This window comes from Humulus lupulus, chromosome 4 (genome assembly GCF_963169125.1).
Source record: "Humulus lupulus chromosome 4, drHumLupu1.1, whole genome shotgun sequence".
Lineage (NCBI taxonomy): Eukaryota > Viridiplantae > Streptophyta > Magnoliopsida > Rosales > Cannabaceae > Humulus > Humulus lupulus.
The window spans coordinates 142673943-142691174 of record NC_084796.1 but is presented as its reverse complement, the minus strand read 5'-3'; the positions used below and the strand labels follow the sequence as shown (position 1 = coordinate 142691174).

At 36.8% G+C, this 17232-nt stretch overlaps 1 protein-coding gene across 4 annotated transcripts in view; it reads right to left on the bottom strand.

The window, feature by feature from the left end:
• Positions 1–3640: 3640 nt before the first annotated feature.
• LOC133830855 (transcription initiation factor TFIID subunit 2) overlaps positions 3641–17232 on the bottom strand; it is a 29009-nt gene continuing 15417 nt past the window's right edge. For all 4 annotated transcript variants that reach the window (XM_062260935.1, XM_062260937.1, XM_062260936.1 and 1 more), the window contains 7 exons: positions 6974–7060; positions 6597–6686; positions 6391–6449; positions 6198–6288; positions 5959–6124; positions 5634–5814; positions 3641–5449 (listed from right to left, as the gene is read on the bottom strand). In XM_062260935.1, the coding sequence (XP_062116919.1) occupies positions 3946–5449; positions 5634–5814; positions 5959–6124; positions 6198–6288; positions 6391–6449; positions 6597–6686; positions 6974–7060 (2178 nt within the window). In that variant the 3' untranslated portion in view covers positions 3641–3945. The remainder of the gene's footprint in view (positions 5450–5633; positions 5815–5958; positions 6125–6197; positions 6289–6390; positions 6450–6596; positions 6687–6973; positions 7061–17232) is intronic.

The window sequence follows — 17232 nt, the reverse complement described above, 5'->3', positions numbered from 1 at the left end:
ACATATGTGAAAAGGCATTCGAATGGGTGGTCTTCCCAGTTTGCAAATCCAGCGATTTTGTGGAAGCCATTTGTGTACATAGTTATAATTTCATATTGATTAGAGTAACCAGTCGTTGTGATTGCTACTCCATTCCAAATGCCAGACGGTAGAAGTTTGCATGTATAATACCTCCTTGAAAGCTTTAATTGTAAAAAAAAAAAAAGGCAACAATTTGTTATACCATGGCCTATATCATAAAGCATTTTTTGTTTAAAAAATGATTTATGCTCAATGTGAATGTATGAATGTCTCTTGATAAAATTGGTTTCCACAATGTTAAGGTACATCAATACTTTGAATCTGAATAAATGAGTTTGGCAACTTACTGAATTTGTAACAATATTGTATGTACCACATTGTCCTTCGTCAAACACAAAAATTTCATGTCTTCCCTTAGCATTTGTAAATCTTGAGTATCTTGATGATGGAAATGGCAGAGGATACGGTTTTGTGCGACGCTTTGAAAGTGAAACATGTCGAAGCAGGTGTGTTGGGATCTTGTCCTTCTGTGGGTCATAAACGCAATTCTCAATTTTGATTTTATCAATGATTTGAATGGGTTTTGTGTCCTCCATATTTTTTTTTTTTTGTTGACCATTAATAAATCTCGCTAATAGACATTGCAACTTTCGCAGGTAGTTTCATGTGATGCAATTAGGACAAGCATGAAAACTGTTAAGCAAACCAATAAGTTATCAATACCTTAACTCAATTAACATCATCTCATAAACAAGTTGAAAACCCTATTCCATTGTAACATTGGTAAGAGATTCAAATAATTTCTACAATTTACAACAACATTTATGTTTTGGACAAGGTTTTTTTTTTCTTAGCCCAGACATGGAAGGGTACTCATTTTGCTCTAACCATGAATCGTAACCAACTTATTATTCTCTCTCTCTATATATATATAGATAGTCACACATGACAGTCATGTTGTAGTTATTACTAACATACAAAGTTCTCCTAAAAGGACTTACTAATGCATTGCTAAGCTAATTTTTTCGATAACTCTACTCAAGCAATACAGTGAAACCAACCTAATCTACATTGCACAATAAATCAAATGATACAAAACTCTAAGATAGTTTAATCAACATTTCACAATTATACATACAAAAATTATTATAATTTTCTATCTTTAAAGCTATATCGATTGCTTAATAATAATCACAGAAAATAATTCTCAATATCTTAGCCTTATTGAACACGGAAAATGCATCTTAAACTTCACAACTTACAAAATTTCATAAACTAAAGCAATGCCCAGTGCAAATTTTGCTAGTGTCTACATTTCAAGAAAAAAAATCGTTCGAATAAATTCCAAACATCACAAGTTTCATAACTATCTAAAGTCAAGATTCATGCAAATATCTTAACTAGTAATTACAAAATGATGATTTTTGCCAAAAAAAAAAACCAACGAGAGAGATAACAATATATTAGTAAGAGAACAATTCTTTTCTCCAAGTTGGACACTACAAAAGACGAAACCCGAAGTCGAAGACTTTAAACAATGTGTAACCAAGTTTCACCCACAACCCACGAAGCCACTCCAACGATTGCTCAATAAAAAAAATCCAAAACGTTATTTCTCAGTCCAACTCGGAGTCAGAGAGGAAGAAGCTTTTTTTTACATCTTTTTTGGATTAAACAAATTAAAAATCAACAAAATGGTCTATGTCAATCGGTACTCGGTTAAAGGGGGTCCTCAAGGGTATATAAGTATTTTTGTGTCATTCAATTAAAAAATTCAAATCCAACCATCCAACCTAAAAATTAACACATCCTCGACTCACAACTATCGTGGGACTGTGAGCAAATAATTCCCCATTATTTAAATTCATAATGTGTACACAAATTTAATGAAAATCACTGTGAAAAATAGTAATTGCGCATGGGCATGAGATTCGATCTACCTACTTATAGTAGTAGTAGTACCCAATAAGTTTCGCCAAAAAACCTGTAAAACTTTCCAAAAATTACTGCAGAAAACTTTGGAACCAATAGGAACCTGGCAGTCACACCAACCCTAATTTGCTCAAACAATGAAGAGCAAAAACTTTTCCCAAACGATATGAAAGGATATAAAAAATGTAATAACTATTTTTCTAAGCAATTTATAAGAAAAAAAAAATCATTGAGATACCATCATGTTGTGTGTGAATACTTATTACTGAAAAAAAAAAAGTTGGTATATTTGTTAAAAGAAAATTAAGTGTTATTTGTGAGATGAATAAAAAAAGTGCATTGTCTCTAGACATATCCCAACTACTACTAAATAGGGGCATCGGTAGAGTTGTTATTTATATAACTGGTAACGTAACTCATTCAATGTATTTTAAAACTTAAATCAAATTGACCATTGGCGGGTAGATTCGTTGTTCTACTTTTAATTTTATTTTTCTATTCACTTTTCTTATAAAATCTAGCCAACATAAAGCCAATACAAATAAATGTCTTTTAAAAAGAAAATAATTATATTACTTTACTCGTCATATTTTTGTGTTAAGAGTTGTTATTGCTAGGAAATATTACTATATATAGTGAGTAAAACTGGCTATGGGACAACCCAAAAAAATGGAGAAGAAAAAGTAATAGATGACATGAAGGGAATCCAAGTTGGATTCTACTTTGTTGAGTTTGACCAGTTTAGAAAAATTATCATAATTCGTTCAGAAAGGAAAGGGGGAGAGGGACCCATGTGGAGAGAATATGGTGATATAGGAAGAGAAAGAAGACGAATCTTGGGTTCAAAGTATTAACTCAAAGCCTAAGCATAGGTAGCTCAGCTACAGCTACAGATTAATGTAGCCCTAGCTCAGCTTAGCTACGTATGTTCTTAATTTATCTTTTTTCATTCAAAGGGAAAGAAATAAAGTGCAAGATCAAGTTACCAACCATATCAGGGATAAAGATTTTGTTATGGTATATGGTGCTCCTCAATTTAAGCAGGAAGATTGGGCATATGGACAAATTTTGAAACAACTCAATCATATTGAAACAGAGCACACAAGAAAGAGGACAACGTAAAAATGTAAATCACCAATCTTGTCCTCATTTGATTTGATGGCCACTCTAACTTAGTTGAGCGAGAGAGAGAGAGATATTAGGATCAATCTTGTCACATTATGATAATAAATGGTTCAGTTGAGGGGTAAAATTAAGAGCACGATTCGACTTACTTAGTGTGTCCCTATATGACTTCGTATAGTGAGCTCTTTCTTTCTACGCCAAATTCTAATAATATAAGACTATTAAGAGAGAGACCAACCTCGTCACTTGATGATTATAAAAATATGCACTTTTAACTCGTAAATTTCGTGACCCCAAATATTTCTTAGTCAAAGGTGTGACGGAATTTAGATCAAGATCAAGTACAATAATAAACTTTCCCGAGAAAATGACAATGAAATAAAGATCAAGTATAACTGCAGGTGCGCACAAATATACCAATTCCATATAAAATAAAAAAGTTTAAACTAATAATAAGACAACAAATCAACTTATTCTAATGGTACTACTACATTCGAGAAATTAAAAAAAAGTTCCAATGTCAATAAAAAATAAAAATAAAAACTCACTTTGAATGCCTTGATTCGTCAACCATATTTGCTTTAGCAATGTCCTAGAAGCTAAATCATTAGACAAACTTGACTTGAGCAAAATGGATATGTTTCCCAATTTTGTATTTCATACACAGAAGTCAGAAAGCTACATACATTCATAAAAATCAAAGATCATAAAACAAGGTATGGATCTCAAATACTCCGATTGTCTAACCAATAAACAGTTTACGAAATACATTCCAAGGTCAGCTACTAAACTATGCCGGAGATGAACCGAAAAAATCAAGGGAAATTCGGGATCTGGCCACTTTTTGGTATTACAGGGAAGCATGCACTATGATTTGGTCAGTGTTTTACTTTTTATTTTTATTCGAATTTTGGGAGCAACAGAAGTGGTGCCTTGTGTTGAGGCCTCAGGCTTAGTCTCAACCCTTGCTGCTGCTGGGATCACTAATTTGGATCCACTAGATACAATTGGTTTTGCTTCAACAGTTGATGATTTGATCTTAAGTTCCTCTTTCTTGTTTGTCCGTTCCACTACAGAAGATACCTTGGCTTGCTCATGCAAAGAAGAGGTCTTGACCTCATTTAACAGCTTTGCCATCTCCTTTTCCTTCCTCTTCTTCTCCTTCTTCAGGCGCTTCTTTTCCAAGTACTCAGGATCGTCCTTGTGCCCTTTATGGTCTTCCCGCTTCCGTTTCTTGTCTCTGTCTTTCTTCTTCTTTTTCTCCTTTTCTTTTCCATGGCCATGCCTTGAATCTGACAGAGCTTGAAGACTTGCAAACTTTTGCGCACCGGCATCTACGTTATTGTCCTGGATGAAGCTAGATGATGATGGATCATCTGGTTGACCTAGCACGGAAACCTTGCTTGAATCAGCAGTGCATTGGAGTTCCTTGCCCACATCATCACCATCACTTACAAGTTTCGCACTGCCTATACTAGCAGTCATCCGGGACCCAAGATCATGGCATGAGTTGACTTCTTCAAGATTTTGAGTGCTAATACTCACAGCTTCTGCAAAAGTTCGGTGGGGTGCATCAACAGACATTGAACTACTGGCCCCGCGATCAATTTCGTAATGTCCGCCCTGGGATCTTTCAAGAGTAAGATTATCAACCTCTGTAGCTCTACTTGTAGCAGTAGATCTTTTCATTCTAATTTTGACAACTGGCATCTTCCGTCCATGACTGGTAGAAATCGTATCAGCTTCCTTAGAAAGCTCAGGAATTGCCAAACCATCCTTGGAAGCTTCTGAAACAGCCAAACCATCCTTTGAAGGTTCTGGAGCAGCCAATCCATCTTTGGAAGACTCTGGAGCAGCTAATCCATCTTTGGAAGACTCTGGAGCAGCCAACAAATCCTTTGAAGCTTCTACGACAGACAAATCATCCTTGGGAGCTTCCACAACAGACAACTCGTCCTTGGAAGCCTCCTGAACAGAAAAATCATCTTTGAAAGCTTCTGAAACAGTCAGACCACCATCCTTGAAAGCATCCTGACCAACCAAATCTTCCTTGAAAGCTTCTGAAACAGATGAAACATCCTTGGGAGCTTCTAGAAGAGTCAAACCTTCTGTGAAAGCTTCTGGAACAGCCAAGCCATCACCAGGATCTTGTAGAACAGCCAAACCATTATTAGATGCTTCTGGGACAGAAAACATCCCATCAGAAGCTTCTGACAAGACAAAATTGTTGCGTGGAAGGTTCTGAGGTTCAGATGGTAGTTTAATTTCTGGAAGAAAAGAACCGAACATATTTTTCTGCTCGTGCCAGGCTTCTACATCACCCATAGGAAATGGTCTATGATCCCTTGGAACACCATAAAGTGTTGGTGGCCTAAAAAGTATCAAGTAAAAATGGAGCACGGGTTTAGATTTAAATGATATATACCATGGTAAATCCACACACACAGACAGAGTTATTATTTCTCAACAAAAGAATGCTCTATTTTGACAATGAAGGAGAAACATATACATCTCAATAAGGGGAAAAAAGGAAGAGAAGAGAAAAAGGCTAGCACCTTCCCCCAAGGATTTGTAAGATGCAGAACAGGTGGTGACGAAGAAAGATATTATTGAATGCAATTCGTCCCTCAAGTAGATGGAGCAAATTCACAAGAGTATCGCTTCTTATGTCATTAGAATTAGATCCAACTCTTATCTGACACAATCTCATAGCATGCACACCCAATTTCACCTGCCCTGAAATTATGAATGGATAACAAGTGTACAAGCCGAATGAAAAGAAAAGAAATTAAAGAACAAAAAACAAAACAAATATTTCCATACAAGACTTGGCAGATCCTATAGAATCATTACTATTTCACCAATGGAAGCAATGCAAACCTCTCAAAGACGGCTCTTCCTCTAAATATTTGATAAACAAAGACAAAGCTGCATCAATGCCTCCACAGTGAAACTCTAGATCAAGTAAAGCCCTACTAGCTTCAATGCGAACCTGCCAGATTGCCTTAGAATCCCTAAATGGTTTCAGGAGATCAACAATGCGGTCCTGCCCAAAACACCATATAATTAATACCCCAAATAATTGAAACTCAGTTTACAGTAGGTTAAGAAAGACTCACGAGAGGGACAGAACCAGAAAGCTTCAATGCAATCTGAGTTAAAGTTCTAATGCAGCTAACTGTCAAAATCCCGTTGTAACTTGGCATCAGCCTGGTAGTATCCGCATTCCCAAATACACGATAAAAGTTAGATTTACAGTTATCTGAATTCTGAAATAATAACTGATCATCCATACGAAACAAGTCAACGCACCTGTCAAATTGCAAAAGCTGATCAATGCGCTTGAGAAGGGATGATAGAAAAAGAATACTCTGCCATAGTTAAAATTCGTAACAAATCAAGGCTCAGAAAGTAATGACCAGGAAACAAAAATTTCACTACAATATCTCACTCTCTCTCTCTCTCCAGCAAAAACTTGAATGGAGGAAACAAGAGTCTAAATAGAGATTATATCAAACCTGTTGTCCAAATTCAAGTTCACCAACTGACTGAATCAATGCAGCAAGCCAATAAACATCGGAGTAAGGATTTCCATTATTGTCATTATACTGTTTGGTATGTAAAGACCAGGCAACAGGAAACATGAAATGAAATCAGACATTTCATAAAGCTAAGAATGCACAAAACAAAGAGATAAGATATATATATTTATAGAGAGAGAGAGAGAGAGATAAGAAGAAACCAAATTCTCTACTCCCCATTTTTTATGTATCACAGTACTCAAGTTAAAAAATTTAATGGCAAGAGTTGAAAAAAAGGTTCATATACACTCTCATGATGAAGGTGAGGTAGTCTTCCTGTTCTTGCTGCATATAATAGAAAAAATAGTAATTACCTTCAACAGCTGTAAAACAAATTCAACTGCCTCTCTTGGGCTTTTCCTATCTGCTGCTCTGACCATAGCTACTGCATGTGGAATGGCCTACAAGATAGTAGAGCTAGTTTGATAATTGGCTAGAGTGAGACATTGTGTTCCTTGTGATGATATATAAAAGTACTCCGCAGATCTAATTAGATATTAAAAAATATTAAATTTTCATAATGTAAAATAAACTTAGAGAAATCAATTTCATATTCCCGGAAAGCTGCAAAAGAAAATAGAGAGAAACTTTAGACCTATCAAATAAGACAACGACATTAACACATCACACTATCTATAAGATGTACCCATGTGTAGGAATTTTTGAATAATTCTGATTGATATTAAAATACGATTACAACCTATATATTTATATAGAAGGAAAAGATCTTTTTCCCTTTATTATGTTGTGAACAGAATGATCTACAATAAAGGTTAAGACAAAAAATACCTATACATGGAAAGAATAAAAAAATATTCTAATACTAATTTCAGATCCTAACAATAAAATAATCGTGATATTTCTATACTTCCTCTCAAGCTGAGTTGTATATGTTATACAGACCCATCTTGGAATTGAATTCTTCAAAGTTTGTTCTCGATAGGGCCTTTGTTAGGATGTCCGCAATCTGTTTCCTTGTGGGAATGAAATCAAGTTAAATAATCTTAGAATTCACCTTCATAAATGCATGGTCTGTTTATTTCAACATGTTTTGTTATCAACTAGGTTCTTAGCAATGTTGATGTACATTTTGAAGGATGTAAGGACCTCAGCTTTCAGATCACTTAACAGCCTTTTAATCCACATTCCTTCACAAATACCCAAGGCTAGTGCACGATATTCTGATGATGCACTACTCTGAGAGACCACTGACCGTTTCTTGTTGTGCCAAGTGACTAAATTTCCCTAAACATAGGTGCAATAGCCACTAGTTGATCGTCTGTTAGTCAACTCTGCAACCCTAGATTTCCAAGTCTCGATTGTCATGTTTTCTGGAGTGCAAACCAAGACCTAGTGTCATTTTAAGGTATCTCAAGATACAATAAACAACTTCCAAATGTTCCTCACTAGGACTACATATATTGACTGACTACACTGACAGAGAAAGCAATATCTGGTCTTGTATAGGAGAGATAGATCAGCTTTCCCACTAATCTTTGATAACTCCTCTCTACTGGAATTGATTCCCCACTTCGATTTGTTTTAAAGTTCGGGTCCATTGGAGTATCTACTGGCTTACTCCCGAGCAATCTAGTTTTGTTCAGAAGATCTAGGATATACTTTCGTTGGCTTACTCACGAGCATTCCTTCTTTGGACCGGGCTACCTCCATCCCAATAAAAGTATTTTAGAACTCCTAGATCTTTTATCTCAAATTCTGATGCAAGAAATCTGTTGAGATTAGAAATCTCATCTGAATCATCCACAGTTAGGATTGTGTCATCGACATAGGCAAAGAGAATAGCCAACTTCCCAGTTGAAGAGTTTTTTCACAAAGAAGGTATGACCGGCTTGGCATTGAGTGTATCCCACTTTCACAACTAACTTTGCAAACATATCAAACGATGCTTGAGGTAATTATTTCAAGCCATAGAGGGATTTTTGGAGTTTGCAAACCAATCGGCCACCGAAGTCTATCTTCAACCTTGGTGGAATTTCCCTATAGACTTCTTCTTCCAATTCTCCATTTAAAAAAACATTTTTCAAATCCAATTGATATAAAGCCAATCACAATTCACAACAAGTGATATCAGAACTATTATGGTATTGAGTTTGGCGATGGGAGCAAAAATCTCATGATAGTCAACACCACAAGATTGAGTGAACCCCTTCGCAACCAACTGAGCCTTGAATCTATTGATACTCTCATCTAAATTGTGCTTGACAGTACAGATCCACTTACATTCCACTGCTTATTTTCCGTGAAGCAACTCAGCAAGGACCCATGTACCATTTTCCTCAAGAGCATTGATTTCCTCATCAAGAACAACCTTCCATTTGGGATCTTTTAGTACCTCGTTAATGCTTGTGGGAATCTGAACAAGATCAAGAGTGGAGACGAAGACTCGATACATAGGAGTCAGTTTCCCATAAACAACATACTTTTCTATAGGGTGACTGGTGCATGTTCTAACACCCTTCCGATGTGCAATAGGCAAATCAAGATTATCAAAAGCAATAGGTACCAACTCATTAATCATAGAATTCTTACCTTCATGATTTTCACGGTTAGAGGAGCTCAGTTGTGTGGTTGAACAGTCTTTGCTTTTGCATGGTTGCCTCTATATTTCTTTGTTTCTATCTTCAAGTTGTGGTTGACAAGGCAAAGTAGGTGGAGTAGTGTTTTCTGAGAAGGAAAGAGAGGACGATGGGATTCTCGGAAGAGAGGATGATGATGGGATTGTTGGAAGTGAGGATGATGGGTTGACTGTTGTATCTAGTTGCAGGGGTGAAGGAGGACGACCAGATGATGTGGGTGAGAAAGCAGGTTGAGTTAGAGTAGGAAGAAAGACAGCCTGATTTACCAAAGTTGATATTCCCAGGATTCTCCCCCTAAATAGTAGATTTGGGAAATAATGATTGGTGTTAAAAAAAAGTGACCTCTAGAGTATTATAGAATTGCTTTGTGGCTGGTGAGTAACATTTGCATCCCTTTTTATTACTAGAATACCCAATGAAGATGCATTTATGCGATTTGGGGTCTAGTTTAGATCTTTTATGATCATAGATATGGACAAATGTAGTACAGCCGAAGATCTTAAGTGGCAAGTCTGAGGAAAAAACTAATAGGTGAGGAAAAGCTTGGAGTAACAAATTGTGAAGGGGTTTTCAATTAAAAGACACGACTTGGCATACGATTGATGAGATAAGTGGCAGTAAGAACAACTTCTCCCCAAAAATGTTTGGGCACAAATATGGATAATTCTTTGATCTAATAAGTAAGAGCCAAGAATTGAATTAAAATACTCCTTACCATTAACTATTTTTAAAACTTGGATTTTTTTTTGTTGAAATTGATTTTGAATCATGGAATGAAAAGCTTTAAAATAGATTTACTTTCAGATTTTTCTTTCACGAGGAAAGTCCACATGGTTCTAGTATGATCATCAATGAAGGAAACAATTCATCTAGAATCGTTCACATTATTTATCCTTGAGGGTCCCCAAATATCACTATGTATCAATGAAAAAGGTTTTGAAGATTTGTAAGGAGTGCTTGAGTAAATGCTTCAAGTATATTTTGGAAGTTGACACACCTCACAACGAAAAAATTAAGACCTCTTACTAATAAATAAATGAGGAAATAGTTTTCAAGATAATTAAAATTTGGATGACCTAGGCGGAAATAGAAGTAGAATTTAAACTAGAAACAGAATTAAAAACACAACTTGATGGGTGAACTTGTTTATTTTGATATTTTGAGGAGTGTCCATGAGAATATAGAGACCACCATGCACTTCACCACTCTACCAATCAGCTTCCTTGAGCCCATAACCTAAAATTCACAACGATTAGGATAGAATTTAGTCATACAATTTAAGTCTCTAGTGAGTTTGCTAATGGAGAGAAGATTGCAATTTAATTTAGGAACAAAAAAAAAACAGATGAAAAGAGAAGTGCATCTGTTAATTTGACAGATCCTGTTCCTATCACATTGGAGAGTGACCCATCAGCAATCCGGACCAAGGTGGGATTGGTACATGGTTTGAATGTATGAAATGCCTTTAAATCAGCTAACATATTGTTGACAGCCAGAAAATAAAATCACAAAGATATGCAATATTAGCTGTAGTTTTTAGATGTGATAGTTGTAGTCTTTTATTGTATACAAGTTTCCTTATTTGTAGGATTTTTATTCTTTGATATTTATTGTGATTATTCTGTACAGTCCCTATAAAACGGCATACCTAGCATTGATAAAATACACAAGAAAAACAATTTCAAATCTTCTCTCATTTATTCTTTATGGTATCAGAGCTATAGGCTTGTTTCTCTCTCCTTCTTGGAATTTATTTTCCCAAGCTCCAGTTGTCTTCTTCGACTCCGGTAGCTTCTGTTCTCTTTCAGTTCACACAGACGCACACTCCAGAAGCCTAATCGCAACATCACGAGTCGCACGACCCTGTCTAGATAAGTCGCACGGCCATGTCCTCTCCGACAAGCCCTCCACAGTCGCCTCCTCCTAGTCCAATACGTCTGTCAACATCTTCACAGGCGACCTAGTCCAGTCGCGCACGCTTCCTTTCCAAGTCGCACAAGCTCTCACGACCTCCCTTCGTCCTCCTCGCAGCTTCCCGGTGGATCTTAGCCACTCACGGCGGTCACACATCTCACCACTCGTCGGTCTCACGTCCCAGTCGCATAGTCTCCCACTCAATCAGACCAACCAACCAACTTAACAATCGGTTTGGTCTTCTTTTTGTCCTTCAAGGATGTTAACTAGTAAAGAGGTTCCTGCTCAAATCAATGGGCCCACCCAACTTCAAGCCCAAACTCAGGCCCAAAACCAATCTAATGGCTCCATGGGCTCTCTTTATAGCCCTAACAACAGCTCTCTTCATATCACTACCAATAACCTTGAAGGTAAAAATTATTTACAATGGGTTCCGAATCTCATACTATGTCTAGCTATCTTGCCCACTCTGGTAATTTCTCCTCTGCTCTCACCGACTCTTAAACACCATAGATAATTGGCTCTGGCACCTCTGATCATATGACCAGTTTACATTCTTTGCTTGAGTCCTATACTCCATGTTCTAATCTTTCTAGTGTCAAAATAGCAGATGACACTCTCTCCAATTGCAGGAATTGGTACCATTAAATTGTCGACTGATTTAATCCTCAAATCGGTCCTTCATGTTCCCTCTTTAACATGCCATTTAATTTCTGTCAGTAAGCTGACTACTAACAATCGTTGACTTGCTAAATTTTTTTCCAATTCTTGTCAATTTCAAGAACTATCTTCGAGCAGGACGATTGGCAGTGCTAGAGTTCAAGGTGACTTTATTTCTTTGAAAATCGTCAACCAATAATACAGCAACCTTGTTCATCTAGTTTGGCTTCTAATTCTATCTCTACAATAAACTTTGTTTCTGTTTCAAACTCCAGCAAAATAATGTTATGGCATTATCAACCAAGTCATCCAAGTTTTTTTATTTAATATATTTGTTTCCATCATTATTTTCCAATAATAATTATGGTTCTTTGCAATGTGATATTTGTCAATTAGCTAAGCACACACGAACTGTTTTTCCTCAAAAACATTATACTCCAACCAGCTCTCTCTTTAATTCATAGTGATATGTGGAACCCTTTAAGTCACTACTTCCCATGGTCATCGATGGTTTGTCACATTTATTGATGACCACACACGTCTTACTTGGGTGTTTCTCCTTAAACACAAGTCTGATACATTTCATGTGTTTCAAAATTTCTATAACATAATTCAAACAATTCCAAACATCTATTCATATATTACGAACGAATAATGGCACAGAATATTTCAATTCTATCTTAGGACCCTACCTCTCTGAAAAAGGCATTATTCATCAAAGTTCATGTGTCAATACCCCTCAATAGAATGGCATTGCTGAACATAAGAATCGTCATCTCTTAGAAGTTGCCCGAGCTCTACTTTTTACTATGCACGTTCCTAAGTACCTTTGGGGAGATGTCATCCTTACCGCTGCTTATCTCATCAATCGTCTCCCTAGTCGTCCAATTGGTTTTTGGACACCATATTCTCTTCTTCACACTTCATATCCTCATCTATCTTCAAATACTCTTTCTGTCAAAACCTTTGGGTGTAATGCCTTTGTCCATATTCATCCCAAGGATCACACAAAACTTGACCCTAGAGCCATTAAAACTGTCTTCATTGGTTACTCTACTCAAAAAGGCTATCAGTGCTACTGCCCTCTTACCAAAAATATCTTCGTCTCCAGAGATGTCAGTTTTTTTTAAAACACTCCATACTTTTCCCCCACCTCGCTTCAGGGGGATACCATTACTTATCAAGAGAATGAAGCTCAGTGGTTCATGGGGATTAGAGCTACCTCTGAGTCAATCCATAATTCCATCACATCCCACAAACTTCTCTCTTCCAAAATTGACTCACCCTCCAACAGATTCAAATTTAAAAGACTTTGCCTCATCTTCTGAGTTAATAGAAACAGATACACATCCTCCAAACCAACAACAAGAGTTGTGTGTTTATTCTAGACGACAAAATAATAACCAAATCATGAATCCTCAACATAGTCAAGAAGCCAACCCAGTGGTAGATCCTCTTCCTCCAAACAAGTCGGGTAATAATCACTCACACACTGATGTAGACATTCCTATGGCCTTGAGAAAAGGAAATAGTCTTGCACTCAACATCCCATCTCCAAATTCATCTCTTATTCAGATTTGTCATCCTCATTTAAAGCTTAAGCTTTTACTTCTAGTTTGTTAGATGTTTTTATTTCTAGAAATATTGACGAAGCTCTTAAAATTCATGAGTGGAAATTAGCTATACTTGAAGAAATGAAAACACTCAAACAGAATGATACCTGGAGATTAGTGGAATTACCTCCTGATAAAAGTGTTGTGGGGGTGCAAATGGGTGTTCACAGTCAAGTATAATGCTAATGGCTCAATTGAACAGTACAAAGCACCATTGGTAGCAAAGGGATTCACACAGACCGGTGGGATTGACTACACTGAGACCTTTGCTCCGATCGCCAAGCTCAATACTATCAAAGTCCTACTCTCACTAGCAGCAAATCTAGAGAGGGAATTACATCCGTTAGATGTAAAAACTGCTTTTCTGAATGGCAAACTTGTAGAGGAAGTTTACATGAGCCAACCACCAGGCTTTAAAGAAACCCTTGATGCAAAGGTTGTCTGCAAGCTTAACAAGTCACTATATGGCCTTAATCAATCTCCTCGAGCTTGGTTCGATCGGTTCTCGAAAGTAATCAAAATTCTGGGTACACACAAGGTCAAACCGATCATACACTGTTCATTGGGCAATCAGGAAAAGGGAAAGTTACTATCCTAATAGTATATGTCGATGATATAATTGTCATTGGAAGTAATACCGAGGAGATAAGTCTAATCAAAGAGATGATGACAAAGGAGTTCGAAGTCAAAGATCTTAGGGCATTAAAATATTTTCTAGGAATGGAAATTTCCATAAGCAAAAAAGACATTTCTATATCTCAACGAAAATATACTCTTGATCTCCTAAAAAAAACCGAGATGCTCGGTTGCAAGCCTAGCAGAACTCCCGTTGAACTTGGAGACAAGACTAAAATGTTTGAAGGAGATCTAGTTGGCAAAGGAAGATACCAACAGCTAGTGGGAAAGCTTATTTATCTATCTCACACTAGACCAAACATTGTCTTCGTTGCAAGTCTAATAAGTCAATATATGCGCAATCCGTGTCAAAGCCATCTCAATGCTGTTAATAGAATCTTGAGATATCTGAAACGAGCACCAGGAAATGGACTATTCTTCAAGAAGACAAATGAAAGAAAACTGGGTTGGATCAATTGATGACAGGAAATCTACATCCAGTTATTGTACCCTACTATGAGGTAATCTAGTTACTTGGAGAAGTAAAAAGCAAATTGTTGTTGCAAGAAGAAAAATTTAGGGCTATGGCTCACGGGGTATGTGAAGTTATATGGCTAAAACGACTGCTTGGAGAATTAAAGATAGAATATGAAGCTCCTATCCAATTATTTTGCGACAACAAATCCACCATCAGTACAGCACATAATCATCTACGTCATGACAAAATCAAGCATGTAGAAGTGAATCGACACTTTATCGAAGAAAAAATTGATGGAGGGATAATTAGCGTTAAGCATGTGCACACTGATTAACAACTGACAGATATACTAAGAGACTATCTAAACGAGTATTTAATTTCCTTACAAACAAGCTTGGAGTTGTTAACATTTACAGTCCAGCTTGAGAGGAGTGTCGACAGCCAGGAAATAAAATCACAAAGATATGCAATATTAGTTGTACTTTTTAGATGTGATAGTTGTAATCTTTATTGTATATAAGTTTCCTTATTTATAGGATTTTTGTTCTTTGACATTTATTGTGACTATTCTGTAGTCCCTATAAAAGGGCATACCTACTAGCATTGATAAATACACAAGACAACCAGTTTCAAATCTTCTATCATTTTATTCTTTACATATGATTTGATGCCCCAGAATCCACAATCAGAGAACCATTGTTGTAGGAATTGGCAGCAAAGGTGTGAGGAATGGTACCTTGATGACTCATCATGCTAACATGTGCCTCGGTTTTTGTGCAGCAGATATTTTCCCAAATAGCTTCTGCGGAGCCTCAAGTTAATCTTTGGAGAAAGGATCGACTTCATTGGATGGGTCTATAGAGGTTTCAGCTGCATTAGCACGTGGTTTGGGCTTCCAATCAGCAGGTTTTCCGTGTATCTTCCAACAAGTTCCACGAAAATGGCCCTGCTTCTTAAAGTGGACACACCAGGAGGGTCTGTCTCGAATTTTATCTTGAGAATTAGTGTGAGTGAGCATTGCTGAACCATTTGACAGCGAATTAGTATCGGGCATCATCACCTTTTGACGACTCTCCTCCCTCAGACTCGGAAAAAACTTCGTGAATGGGAGGGAAAGGCTTGAAACTCATAATTCTACCCCGCACTTGATCAAGATCCTTATTCAGACCTAACAAGAATCGTTATGTCCTCTTTTTTTTCAATAATTTCTTTGTAGAGTGCAGCATCAATTGGACACTTCCAAGAGTAAACTCAAACATATCCAATTGTAGTGATGCACACGAGACGGGGAATTGGCAGGGAGTATTCCCCCTATCCCCGTCCCCGTCCCTGCCCCATCCCCGCTTATTCCCTGTCAGGGGCGGGATGGGAAATCCCCTATTGGGGCAGGGAATCCCCACAGAGAACCCATTTATTTAAAAAAATAAATTTTAAATTAAAATTTTAAAATAAAAGTCATAAATTATATGAAAATTAAAATATTTCACAATATTTATTATTTAAAATATTAAAAAAGTTACTACTATACTACAATAACACATAAAGAAAAATATAAAATACATATAAAATATTACAAAAATATATAAAAATTTAAATAGGGCCCCATCAGGACAGAGAGTGTTATCCCAGTCCCCGCCCCATTTAACATTCGGGGATTGAAAACTATCCCCGTCACCACCCCATTCCCCATTTAGACGGGGATTCCCTGCCCCATTAGGGGTGGGTCCCCGTAGGGCCCCGTCCCCATGGGAAAAATGTGCATCCCTATCCAGTTGTTGCCAATACCAAGTGATTGTATTATAATATTGGGTGACATTTAAGTCTCCCTATTTGAATTCAAACAATTTGGTTTTAGTTTCGAAAAGTTCTAAAGTATTTTAAAAACTGGAGTAGGTATCGCGGGCTGCCTCCCAAAGATCTTGGGCAATTCGATAGAGAAGAAAATTCTCTCCGATCTCAGGAAGCATAGAGTTGATTAGCCATGACATTACCATATTGTTCTCGATGTTCTCGATTTTCCATTAACGATAGGTGGGATCAGTTCTTTGGGCTCCACGACTGCAGCAGTGAGATATTCATCATTTCCTCTGTCGTAGATGTACATGATGACTGACTGAGACCATTGAAGGAAGTTCTTGTCGCTGAGTTTGTGACACGTGATTGGAAGAGGAGGGCTCACGAGGACTTGAGGAATCATGACATGCGATTGAGAAGTGGCAAGAGGATTCGTGATTGGGAGTGTATTAGAAGAGTCATCAAAGATGGTTGAATCGACCAGAGGAGTTTCCTTGGCCATGGTGTTCTCGACAGATAGAAGAATAAAAAAATCACAAGAAAAAAATAACAAAACAAAAAACTTAGATTTTGAATGTGTCGACTCTTGTACCATGTAGGAATTTTTGAATAATTCTGATTGACATTAAAATACAATTACAACCTATATATTTATATAGAAGGAAAAGATCTTTTTCCTTTTATTCTCTTATGACAGAATAATCTACAATAAAGGGAATTAAGACAAAAAATATCTATACATGGAAAGAATAAAAAAATAATAATTCTAATACTAATTTCAGATCCTAACAATAAAATAATCATGATATTTCTACACCATAACTTCTACAAAGGATGGACAGGCCAACAAACCACTTCTTTGAACAACTTATAAATGAAAAATTATATGAAACAAACCGATT